The sequence below is a fragment of the Varanus komodoensis genome, unplaced genomic scaffold (genome assembly GCF_004798865.1).
Source record: "Varanus komodoensis strain SLA01 unplaced genomic scaffold, ASM479886v1 scaffold29_1, whole genome shotgun sequence".
NCBI classification, from domain to species: Eukaryota; Metazoa; Chordata; class Lepidosauria; order Squamata; family Varanidae; genus Varanus; species Varanus komodoensis.
This window is the reverse complement of record NW_025335759.1, coordinates 11,666,859-11,679,284: the sequence shown is the minus strand read 5'-3', so window position 1 is coordinate 11,679,284 and position 12,426 is coordinate 11,666,859. Positions and strand designations below refer to the sequence as shown.

General features: G+C 56.2%; 1 protein-coding gene across 7 annotated transcripts in view; it reads right to left on the bottom strand.

The window, feature by feature from the left end:
- Nucleotides 1-2,345, bottom strand: part of SLC8A2 (solute carrier family 8 member A2) — a 43,764-nt gene extending 41,419 nt beyond the window's left edge. For all 7 annotated transcript variants that reach the window (XM_044435024.1, XM_044435019.1, XM_044435020.1 and 4 more), the window contains exon 1: nucleotides 676-2,345. In XM_044435024.1, coding sequence (XP_044290959.1) covers nucleotides 676-2,240 — 1,565 coding nt within the window. In that variant the 5' untranslated portion in view covers nucleotides 2,241-2,345. The remainder of the gene's footprint in view (nucleotides 1-675) is intronic.
- Between the last annotated feature and the right edge of the window lie 10,081 nt (nucleotides 2,346-12,426).

Below are 12,426 nucleotides of genomic sequence, written 5' to 3'. Positions count from 1 at the left end.
GAGAGAGAGAGAGAGAGAGAGAGAGAGAGAGAGAGAGAGAGAGAGAGAGAGAGATGAAATCCCCCCAAAGGACTTTGGTATCACCTCAAGCGTAGTACAATTCCACAGAGGTTCGCACAGTCGGCTGCCAAGCCAGCAGATGCTGAGTGATATCAAGTCATGGAAAATCACATGTCAGGCACATAAGCATGAACCAGCCTAAATCATTTTCATCCAAGTCCTTCCAACTCATCTTGACAATGATTTCTATTGTATACATTTCAGAAATTGAGAGTACGGTGTAAAGTGCAGCAGCTCACACCAGGCAGTCCCTCCCACTGCAGCCCCACTCATCCATCCCATCATAATAACAAAGACTTTGCAACTAAGTAATAAAAAATTGAACTGAATTTTGACAGAAAGTTGTCCAATGCTTGATTCTTTCCTCCCCGGTTCTTATTTTTAATTTAGGGCTTGTCTCCAGCATCAATTCAGTTCAGGGTAGACGCACAGAAATACAGGAAATAGGAATTAGAGTAACATTGACGTTGACCCTATAGGAAAATAACAGCACTGCAGCTCTACTCCGTTGCCTTACTCAGACTCATAAGACAGTGCACCTGGAAGCGGCCAAAAAGGCCACTGGGCCCAACCCGCCGCTCAGCGCAAAGAAAGCAAAGTGCATCATGTACTTACACCGTCTCGTCGTCCTTGAACTCTAGTTCTCCACAGGCGTCCTCGTAGTCGACACCACCCCCTCGAGCTGTCCCTTCCACTGTCTGGTAGGGGACCATGACCGTCCCACGGGCCCCCGAGCTCCGGATCACCTTGACCTCCAGGGTCCCTTGGCACTCGCTGACTCTCAGCAGTTTATCCTGGAAGGTAAAGATGCCGGCGTGGTCGTCGTCCAGGATGGTCACGGTGGCCACCAGGGGCGCCACCAGCCGCCCCTTGGGGTGGTCGGCTGAGTCGGACTCGAACATTCCTTCGGCATCCCCCACACGCAAGTTGAGCAAGCGGACGAAAAAATGCTCGTCCTCTTCAAAGATATCGTCGTCGATGATGCCGATCGTCAGCTCCTTCTGGGTCTCGCCCGGCTTGAAGATCAGTGTGCCCTCGCTGTACTCGAAATCCGAACCCGCCCTGGCTGAGCCGTCCTCCGTCTTATAGTCCACGTAGAAGGTGTTATAGGTGTCGCCGCCCTGCTGGCAAGCCACGGCCAAGGTGACCGAGCCGCAGTTCTCCAAGCAGTGGTACAGGCAGGGCTCAAAGAAGATCTTGCTGTAGTTCTCTTCCGCCTCCGCCTCTGAGGGCACCTCCAGCAGGTTGGCGGACTTCTTAGAGAACTCTGAAACGTGTTTTTTGAGGATATTCCCTGCCCCGGTCATCATGCGGGTCGCCTGGATGCGGTAGAAAGCTCGGCTCTTCTGCTGATGCAACAAGGCGTAATAGTTGGCCATCTCCACCAGCTGCTCCAGCTCCTTGTCCGGGTGCTTCTGCTTGAGGTCTTTGAGGATCTGGATGACCTCCTTGCGGCTCTCGTCCAGCTCCTTCTCCTCCTGGGTGGTGACAGGCAGGGGGGCCACTGAGGCTGCGCTTCCATCCACGAAGACGTTCTCCCGGTGGTCATTGGCCACGAAGCTGCCGTCCATCTCTATGCCCTTGGGGAACTCTCCCTCGGTCCCGATGATGATGCCACTGCGCGGGTCGGCCCTATACCGCTTGTAGACGTACTTGTAGAAGAGCAGCCGCTTATCCGCCATCCATGCAAAGACCACGCAGACCGGGAAGAAGACGAGGGTCAGGAGCGCCTCCCAGACCTGCACGATCCCAGGTGAAAAGACGGCCAAGATCAGGTACAGCCAGATGTAGGCGAAGATGCTCCAGGAGGCCGTGACAAAGAAGACTCTCAGGTGCTTGATCTTGCGGCTCTCGCCGCTGGGGATGACGTACACGCACACCGCAATGACCACGAACATATTGAAGGCCGCGCTGCCCACGATGGTGCCGGGGCCCAACTCGCCGGCCTGGAAGTTGTGCCCGCAGACCTCGATGACCGAGAGAAGGATTTCGGGAGCCGAGGAGCCCAGGGCCATGAGGGTCAAGTTGGAGACGGTCTCATTCCAGATCCTCACAGTCCCGATGCTGGTCTCCCCGTTGGACTTGGTGATGGTGATCTCCTTCTCCTTCGACGTGATCACCTCGATGGAGGCCATGAAGCGGTCGGCAATGATGGACACCCCCAGGAACATGTACATCATGGCCACGAAGTAGACGATCGCCCGAGCGGCCTTGTCTCCAAAGGAAGGGTTGTCCGGCTGCCAGACGGGGAGCAGCACTCCGGGGAGGCATTTGTTGGACCCCCCGCAGGTGCCGTTGGCCTCCAGCTCAGGCTCCTGGGCCCCCACCCAGGAGGCGTTCTCCGTGAAGAGGGCAGAGGCCACCAGGACCTTGGCCAGAGAGCAGGACGAGAGCCACCATCCCCACCGTGACAGCCACATCCTCCTTGGGTGCTTGAGGCCAACCAGCTCTGGCAGGGAAGAAAAGGAAAGGAAAGGAAGAGGGTTATAGGAAGCTGTACGAGCACGCAGGCCAGGCGGGCAGGGACGCTCGACCCAGAGTTGGAGCGGGACCAGTGGGTCAATGGCCCCTCCCTGCGGCTTGTCCCTTCGCCAGACTGAATGCTGGTTTCCATTAAAGTGCGTTCACAAAGCATCAAAAAACCAGTCGCAATCTTATCCCGCTTGGAGTTTAGAAAAACACGGGATCCTCCTTGTTTATGCATAAGAAGCTCACCCAGCGTGGACCCGTTTCTGTCAATCACACCCTTGTTAAGAAAAAGGGACTTTTAAGGCAGCTGCCCTTGCTTTGGGGGGAAAGTACTCCGTGGACTGATCCTATACTGTGCCACACCCCCCCAGGGGTGGGGGGGGGTGACAGAACTGCCCTGCCCTGCTGCTATTTGCCCCTATGGGGGAAATCTGAGCTTAGAGAAGGATCGAATCCAGGGCTTTGAACGCCGAAGGCACCATGGCGTGGTGTTGCAGCCTTTTTTGAATCCGTATGACAGCCGATCGCACGCACTTCTGCCTTTCAAGCTGCAGCAACGCAGGGGCTTCAGCTTCCACCCAGAGGGTCCTATTTGGTCCTCTGGGGCCCCCACTGAGGCTTTCCTGGGAGTATTTAATTGACTGATTGAGTGATCTAATTTCTATACCACCCGACAGCTCAGTTTCCCCAATGGGCTCACTCCCACCCCTTGGCACACCCTTTCCCCTGACCTGTTGCGGGCGACCCTCCTTTGTGCAAAAGACTGACCTGCCTCTTCAGCCAAATGATGCACTGGGCCCTTTGGACCACACCCCTCTGGCCTTTGGCCCCACCCACTGCCGGAGCACCCCCCCCCCCCCGAGAGCTTCCCAGAAGTGGAACTTGGCTCTGGGGCTGGAAGAGGCACAAGACCCCCATGCCAAAGGCATAGGAGCAGCCCCGGAGATCTGTCTTTTCTGTGCACTTCAGACTTTCTTCCCAGAAGCCGAGTTTCCAAACCCTGGTCCTAGGCTTAAAGGCAGGCTTTCGTTTTCAGCAAGCGCCTCTCCAGACTCCCGCATGATGACGACTCCCCCGTTCTCCCGGGCTCCTCTTCCTCACCCTGGCCCCTGCATCATAACAGATGGATCCCTCTGATAGCAGCCCACACGCACGCCTGGTTCCATTCACCAGCGTCCTGGGCAAAAAAATACGTTCTATTTTTATTCCTGAACAAAACAGGGCTGCAAAACGCCATGCCTGAGCGGTGCAAAACAGGAGCGAGGAAAGCCAGTGGAGAGAAGGGTGTCTCTTGGGACTGGGAGGAATCTGCGCTCCGATTCTGTCCTAGCTATGAAGATGCTGGACAAGTTTCTTTCCTGACATCCACGATCCAACCATTTTTCTCTCTATCGATTTGAATGAAATAAACAGGTGGGCGCCCAACAAAACCAGCTGAGCACCCTGAGCTATAAAGCCCAACCAAGGATGATGAGAAAAGGCGGGCACAGAGTCGATACCAAAGACGGTTGTAAGACATCAGTTGCAGAAACAGCGGCAGCAACAGAATTTGAAAAGCCAAGAAGGGAGCCACCCGCTAGAGGTGGAAGCAGAGCCTTCCATCGTTTGCCTGTTGACAGAAGACCAACGATGATAATACAAGCAGCTCCACAGGAAGACCCTCTCCAGCATCTGACCTGACGCCAAACGCACAAAAAGAACATGTTTGCGGTGGCACCAAGTGTGAGGAAGTCCCCAACCCCTGAGGTTAAGGCCACTCCTTCTCTGCTGTCATCTGAACATTCTTCTCTTTCAGCAAACTTTTCAGCCTTGTGTTGCTCAGACTGGGCAGAAGCAAAAGCACGTTTTCATGCATCTGTCCCCAAAACCATGCAAGAGGACTACCCTTAGCACATCCCGTTTCGGTTCTCTAGAGATTTAAAATACTTGATTCAGTGTTTACACTGGGTGCAACACTGGTCATTTTGTGAATCGCATGGCATTTCTGAGGGACGGCACTGTGTACACCCCCACCCCCCGCAGAACGCTTTGTGCAGCTTTCTGTTACCACTCCTCGAGGTTTCCTTGCAGCTTTTCCCTCCCCTGAGGACCCCGGCTTCCTCAATCTCCCCCCGTGGGCAGCTTCTTGGCCTTGGCTTTCTCCGAGAGCTCGAGCTCCTCCTGGGGAGAATCCCTCCGGCCAGGACCTGGCAGGGATGCAGAGAGTTGCACGGGAAGGGCTTCCTCAGGCAGGGATGGGCTGGTACCAAACAACATGGACCCGGAACCTTTTTCTGAACCACTGCCTGGCTCCAGGAACTGGTCAAAGGAAGTAGAGAGGCAGTGGTCCAGCAAGGTGCTTTGGGACTACAGACCTAAAGGGAAGCTGGCTTTGGCCTTTGTCCCTCACCTCCCAGGAAGAGCATCATGGCAGGGGGAGAAGAGCCAGGCTCCATCTGCCCGCCACAAAAAGCACAGCTCCTCCGCTGCTTGCTTTCCTCTTCCCCCCCATGCCAGTTTCCTTCTGCATCCAGGTGCCTGTTAGCCCGTGAGCAGGCAGGCAAGGGCAGTCTTGTCTTTTAATACCTGTGCACGCTTTCAAAATGGCATGTGTTTTATAAGCATTTCATAACCATAACGGGGAGGAGGAGGAGGAGAGTAAAATAACAGCGCATGAAGAATCCCCGACTGCTTGCCTGGTTTTGTGAACTTAAAGCATGTTCATATGTTTTATTAGTTGTATTTTAGCATTTGGATTGTTGGGAACCACCCACATAATTTGCTTATGGATGGTGCGGAAATGGAGCCAGCAAACCCACCCCTGGAATTCTTGGGTGGGGGGAAGGGACCATGAGAGGCTGCAGCCCCCTTATCTGCTGGTTCTCAAGGCACAGGCCCTGGGGGCACCGCCCTTCAGCCTCCTGGCCTTGTCTGGGGAGGGCTGGGACGTTCTGGAGTCCCATGGCCCTGGAAGTGGGATTTGGAAGGCCAGGCCCTGGCCCTGCTGCCTGGCAAGGCCAGGAGACCGTGACGCAAAGGGGAGTTGGAGCGCTGCAGGAGTGAAGGACGGTCAACTTGCAGGGCCTTGCTGTGCAGCATCGTCCAGGTAGTCCCGGACGGACGGCACAAGCCAAGCGCACACCTGGCAGGGATTTCCGCCCTCGCCACCTGGCCCTCCCAGCAGCAAGGAAGGTGGGCAGAACCAGCCCTCCTTCAGGTTGCTCTCTCCTTTACCACAAGCGATCGCCTCGTCGCACAAGCAGCCCCGAAGCCTGGCCAGAAGCTCAGTGCTGGGAGGAGACCGCCCGCTCTCCCCACCCCCCCCCCGGCCTGTATGATGCACCCCCGTCCCTGATATGCTCCGAAAAATCTATGGAGGGGGAACAGAGGAGGGCTCCCGACACAGAGTCGCCAGCCAACCCTTCGAGGTCAAGTCCCTGAAGATGCGGAGCACAGGTGGCCGATTCAATTATCTCCAGTCCAATGGAGGAGGAGAAAGCGGGAGAAGGGAGGCTCGGGCACCAGCTGCCGTGCAGCATTCCCGACACAAATTAGGCACGCCGAGGCGAAAGGGAAGGGAAGGGAAGGGAAGGGCTGGGTGCCTTTGCTCCCCGCCCCTCGCAGAGCACCCTGCCGGGGGCACTGAGCCATTGCCAGGGATTGCCAACGCAGCCATTCCTTGCTGCTTCTGTGCGCTTAATGGCAGCGCGATGCACCCGTGTCAGCAGGCGGTCATGCTGAGCTCCAGGCTGTGAAAAGCAGTTGCCTCTCCACCTGCTCTTAGAGCATAACCACAGGCCGGCGCTTGTTTTTGTTTTTGCGTTTGCTTTCGTTGTTTTCCTGGTCAGTTGGCAACCCTGCCTTCCTCCATCCTTCTCTGCAGAAGGCAGGCAGGATGCCCAAAGATGGCGGATATCCCTATCTTTGAGGTTGGGTGGAAGAGGGAGATGCCACCCGCTGAGTCTCTGCCATCACACCGTTCTTTCAGAGGCTGCCAACTTTACAGTTGTCGCTTGTAGCTCTGCAGACAACAGCAGCCTGGTGTGCTGATATTAGCAGGTGAGAAAGTTTATCTTTGCACTGCCTGAAACCTTTTTCCTTTCCTGATTTCGGTACAAGGCAGTTATTGTTCATGGCATGAGAACAAACAGGGCCATAAGCTCTGGGGCTTGAGGTTTTGCACCTCTGTGGGGCACAGCAAGGGCTTGTCCTTCCCTGAACACAGGATCTGGGAACAGCCCTGCCAAACCAGCCCAAAGGCCTGCCAAGGCACCCCAACCCTCTCCCATCTGCCACAGCCACACGGGCCTCCCATGACAAAGATGGGGCAAGGAGAACCTGCAGCCATGAGCCAGACAGTGCAGATCGAGCGCCACCGCATCCCAAAACAGACATGCCTCCATCCCCCAGCCTTGGGAAGCCCTGGCTGGCGGGACTCGGCTTCAGCTTGCTGGCACGCAGCCAGCCTACTGCTGGGTCCAGGCACCGATCCAAGACGTTCACATCCTCACCTGATTCCTTTGTCGGAGGGAGACAGAGCGGAGTGTCATCAGGGTACAGATGGCACGTGGCCCTGAATTCCCCAGTGACGACTCCCAGCAGCCTCGTGCAGGTGCTGGACAATCTGGGAACCAGATGGAGCCCTGTGGGACCCCCTCACTCAGTCCCAAGGGGCCAAGGAGTAACCCCCCTGCCTCCAAGTTACTCTGTGCAGGAAGGACCGTAATCCTGAAGATCCAGCACCAATAATGGCCAATCCAGGAAGACATCAGGCAGAAATTCTCCATCCAAAACAGCCCTCTTTAAACTTGAAGCCGCAACGGGTATTTCATTTCCCATCCCTGCAGTGCAGAGAGACCCTCCTGAATCTCTGCTCTGCTCTTGTCTGTGTCTCTCATCCACAAACCTGAAGACTTTGCTACTCACCCCTAACTCCAGAGCATCCATGAACAAAGAAACCACCAGCCTCATCCTCACAGGAAGACACAGTGTAACGCAAACAGAGTCCCTTCATCCTTATTCTTTTTCAGCTACCCGTCCATAATAGGATCTGTCTATGCCTGTTGGAGAATCTTTGTGGCTTATTCATTTACTTCTTGGGCTTCCAAAGAACAGTGAAAGCAATCCGTTGCTACCGTACATTTTCTCAGATGGGGTGAGGGAGTGTTTTTGTTTTGAAAATGATAGAACTGGGAATGGAGACAGAATTTCCTGGGCTGCACCTTTTGATGAGGACTTGCCCAGCGTGTGTGTCCCACATCCAGTTAGGATTCGGTTCTCCAAAGGAACTCCGCGTTCCCAGCTGCACCCATTCACACATCCACTGGGATTTCAGGCCAGGTGGGCTTTAGGATTAGAAAGAAGAGTGGAGTCTTTAGGAATGCAAATCTTTCCTGGAAGCTGAGGCTAGGGGGTGGAGAGTGGGGTGGGGAACTCATCATTTTTGGCCTTTGGAAATACTTACATTGTGCAATAGTGGAAGAATGCCAAGCATGTTTTAATGGAGGAGGAAGCGATCTGCCTTTTTAAAACCAAAACGAAAACAGCAGGAACGGGAGGATGGAGCTGCTTTCTCCCATCCAGAGTGCTGCCTGCTTCCGCCTCCTGCGAGGGAAGATGGCTTCTGCTCCTGGCTGGCTAGAGACACGAGCTGGCTCCCCTTCCAGAGGAAGAAGGCGAGATTAAGTTCCAAGGAAATCTGTGGACAGCCACCCTGATGCCGCCCTCCACCACATGCTTTCTCTGAGAGCGGGCAGGATGGTGTTACCCACCACCCTTTTCAGACAACCCTGTTCTCTCTGACTTCAGCCGCAATTCCCACAGCTGCTGGGGAGGTCTTGATTTTATAATCGAATGAGAGGGAAGGATGAGTGGAAATTAGGGAGCAAAGGGGTGGGGGGATAAAAAGTCTGAGGAGCCACTGCAAAAATGTTATTGTGTTTTGCAAATTCCCTTCTTCAGGGGAGAAGCAATGGATAATTGGGGCCTTTGGCCAGCGATAAATTATTGTTGCTTCTTGCAATGCACAATGCTTTGACAGCTTCAGTCTCGATGGGGTAATCCAGACCCATTCGTCATCGCGTAACAAAGAAAAACTTGTTCTGAACCCGATTTTGAACCTTTTACTTGGGACGTATTGTTTGGGTTACGAAAGTACCCCATAGAACCATCCCTGTGGAGATTCTGGGGTAGTTTTGTGCCCAACTCTTGTCTCAGTTCGTAGGGAAAAACTGTAAAAGGGAAGAGGTTGAAATGTGAAGACTTTTTAGAATAGGCAGTTTGTGACAAACACGCAGTAAGACAAGTCTCTAGGACCGCTTCTGGGTCAATTATACTACAGAATGTGAACTGAGGGGTGCCAGTTGCCCCAAGATGTGTGATGAAGGTTCAAGACCTGCTCCGAGTAGAGGTGAATGTGATAAAATGGGTTTATTGATATAGATCAACACCTCTGCCTGCAGGTTTGGATCTTCCATGGGGACTTGGCTTGGTGGTTTAAAATGGCAGTCACCTGCACTTCAGTATGTGCATTGCACATGAGAGAGAGAGGGGGAGGGAGGGAGGGAGGGAGGGGGAATGACAGGGGACAGGCAGCTGCTGGCAGCCAAGCGACACACTCACTTTAGAGGTACCTTGTGCAGAGAAGGAGCAAACCGAAGTCAGGGGCGGGTGGGGGAATTGTCCCTCCTGCGTCCACGCACACAGCTGGGCGGGCGGCAGCCACATACCTGGAAATCTGCTCAGAAGCAAGAACAATTCTATTGCCCTTGGCAAAGTCCGTTGCAACTTTGCTTGCAGCGTGCAGCGGAAGGGCCGTGCAGCGCCGGAGCTCACCCGAGCATCTTGCATCTCCTGCAGCCTGTCCTGTCCACATGCTTCTTGTCAGCCTTGACGATCGCTAAGATGCTAATGAGGCAGGACTCGCCTCGCCCAGGAGTGCTGCGGAGCCAGACCTGCTCACAGATGCCTGATGGCATCCTTCGCGATCATCAGTGGGTCTGGAACAGACTGTACAGCAACCGGCCCGTAAACATTGCCCAGACCCCTGTTTGAAAGCTGGTGCACATTTCTTGGTGGCACCCCAGCTACGCGCCAGTCCTCTGACTCAGGGGGATGTCAGCAAAGTTGGCTTGTTCGAAAACATGAGCCCTTTCCTCTACAGCGGCATCCCTGGCTGCGCTCGCCAAAGAACGCCCACCGCTCCACCTGCTCCAGCGAGGTGGAGAAGCGGGGAAGGATCGGGCTCCACGTCCCGTGACATCCCTGCTTTTCAGCTCTGGTGTCTGCCTGCTTGTGTTTACTTGGCAGTCCCTGAGTTTCTGCAGGTGTGTATACACACACATGCTTGAGGCATTTGGCGTCCGTGTGTATGAGCAAGAGAGTGGAGAGTCATCTCTTCCGATTCTCCAAGAGGCAAAATCAGGGCGATATTTTATCCACGTGCCCCCCATGGGGGTATTTGGCACGTGTGGCGTTGGGGCTCCTGGCTCCCACCAGCAGCCACGTCTTGCGGGCGTTACTCCTACGCTGAGCAAAGCTTCCAAGGACACGGGCAGATTCCCCACCTTCCCCAAATGGCCCCTTCAGGCCTGTAGAAAGGGAGGCAAACCGAGTTTTCCCTGGTGCAGAAAGATGGCTGGGCTGGAGTGGGGAGAGACTTCGCCTCTGCAGGCAAGGCTGCTATTAAAGGCACAGGAAAAGGGTGAGACCCGAATCAAAAGGAGGCGGCCGCCTCAGGCACAGGGCAGGGCGACGCTGGGGAGACCCCCTGCCCCGTTCTCCCCGGGCCGCCTCCACGCGCCACCTCCCCTTGCAACGTGCCCCCGCAAGCCACCCGCCACCTCTGGGGCGCACCAAAGGCCGTCCCCGTCCTCCCGGCAGGCTTCCTCCTCCGCCTTTGATATTCTCTTCACGCAGCGCCATGGCTGCTTCTGTTCTGGCCTCCAGATCCCGGAGGGTTGTTTTCCCTCCACTCAGCTGCTCTGCCAGCGCCGAGGAAACAGGCCTGCCTGGGGGGACCGATCCTCTTTCTGGGTTCCCGGCTTAATTCTTACGTGGTTCCAGGGCTTTCCATGTCCCAGAAAGGTTTCCCAATGGCCTGATTTCCCGCCCTGCCTTTCCAGGGGCAGCAACCTTGCAGAGAAGGAACAGCGAGCGCCAGGCTCCATTCCACAGCCTCTCGGCCACTGCTGAGCATCCTTAGATTTTTTCCTTTGCCAGGGTAACTGCTCTCCAACAGCTGAGGAGACCAGACGATGCAGCTTTCCCGTCCCCTGGGCTCACTTCTGCCCCGCTTCCAAAGGCCAAAATGGCTCTCCTCCAGCTCTCTCTGCCTCCCCTCCTAGCGAGAACTTCGAACTATAGTGTGCTGGGACTTCAGCTCTCCCCGCTCTTGCCCCCAAGCCCAGCTCACTGTTCCCATGGAGCCCGTGACCAGGAAGATGAGGGAGAGCCGCTGTGGAAGTCCCCGGAGTTGGGGGAGTCCCGCTCCAGAAAGAGAAGAGCCAGACCACTGCTCTGGCGGGCCCTCTGTGCTCGCCCTCACGGCCCAAACCGCTTCCTTGCAGCCCCATCGCAAGTAAAAGTGGGGCACGTCACCACAGGCACAAGGAGAGGCTCCTCCTGCTTGGGCGGGCGTCACTCCCAAAGACCCCGAGGGTCCCGGGGGCAAAGGGCGAAGGACCTCCGCCTCGCTTTAGCGCCTGCTGCCAGGGCCTCTGGGGCAAGAGCTCCGCTGGGGAGCCACGGGCTTCTTTTCTGCCTCCTGGTGTTAGGAGTGAGGAGGAGAAGGGTGGTCCTGGGCCATTGCATTGCAGGTGACTGGGAACCGGAGTGGGGAGGGCAGTGCCTGGGGGCTGGGGAGGAAGGCGAGGTCGGGACTCTGAGATGGAGGAGGTGGAGACGGCTATCTCAAGGCCAGGTGCTTCACCCAGCCAGACACAGCCAGCAGGGGGGGGGGGGGCTCTGAGGACGAGGAATCCTCGGGTGCAGCCCATCCCCTGATCCCTTGGCCAGGAGACAGCCGAGAAGGGAGGCCCATTGGACTAACGGCGCTCAGAGGGACGGCGTGCTCAGCTTCAGAGGGCCCCTCCCTCGGGCAGATTCAGAGGGAGGTAAACATTAGCTTGTCTTCAACAAACCACTCTGTGCATGCTCAAAGTTCTGTTCTGGGTGAGTTGTGCTTGGGGGCAATAAAGAAAGGTTGCGAGGAATATGGTCGGAGGCTTTTAACTGCTCAAAGGAGGAACCTCGGCTCACAACACCGGGAACCTCTCGGCATCGAGCGAGGAAGACCCTTGGCTGAGATGCAGCTGGCCCCAGCCAGCAAAGCTCTCACACCCAAGAAAGAGGGGCCGGGGCCCCCAGCCGTCACACTGAGCAGGTCCTGACACCCCCAGGCCTAGGGTGCTGGGGCCACACTGGGAAGGCAAGGGGGAGAGAAGGGAGATGCAAGCGGGTAGGTATTCACACAGATGCGTGCGCCCACACACACGCACACACGCACAGCTTTGGCTGGCAGGCAAGGCAGGATTAGTGCAGGGGGCTGAGGGTCCAGGTGGGGAGGGGCAGAGCATCTCATGCGATTGTTGTCCTACATAATAGCTGAGATGTCCGCTAAGCTGCTTACATGGAGGCGCTGCGAGAGCATCCCAGAGCGGGCAGGAAGCCTCCGAGGCCACAGCTGCCCTTTGTGGGGGGCTCCCATGGGGTCCTTCCAGGACGCTAAGGGCAGCAGGAGAGGGGCTGCAGGGCAGGGACCTGGGTGTCATGACCTAAGGCGCTCGTGGCCCCCAGTTCCCTTCCCACACCCCATCAAGGCTCCTCGTGTCACCCGAACCTGGTGAGGGCGGCTGCTGGGGTGGGGAACCCCCACCCCAGAACGCTGCAGAGGCCATGGGCTCTGGGCGACTTTACTGC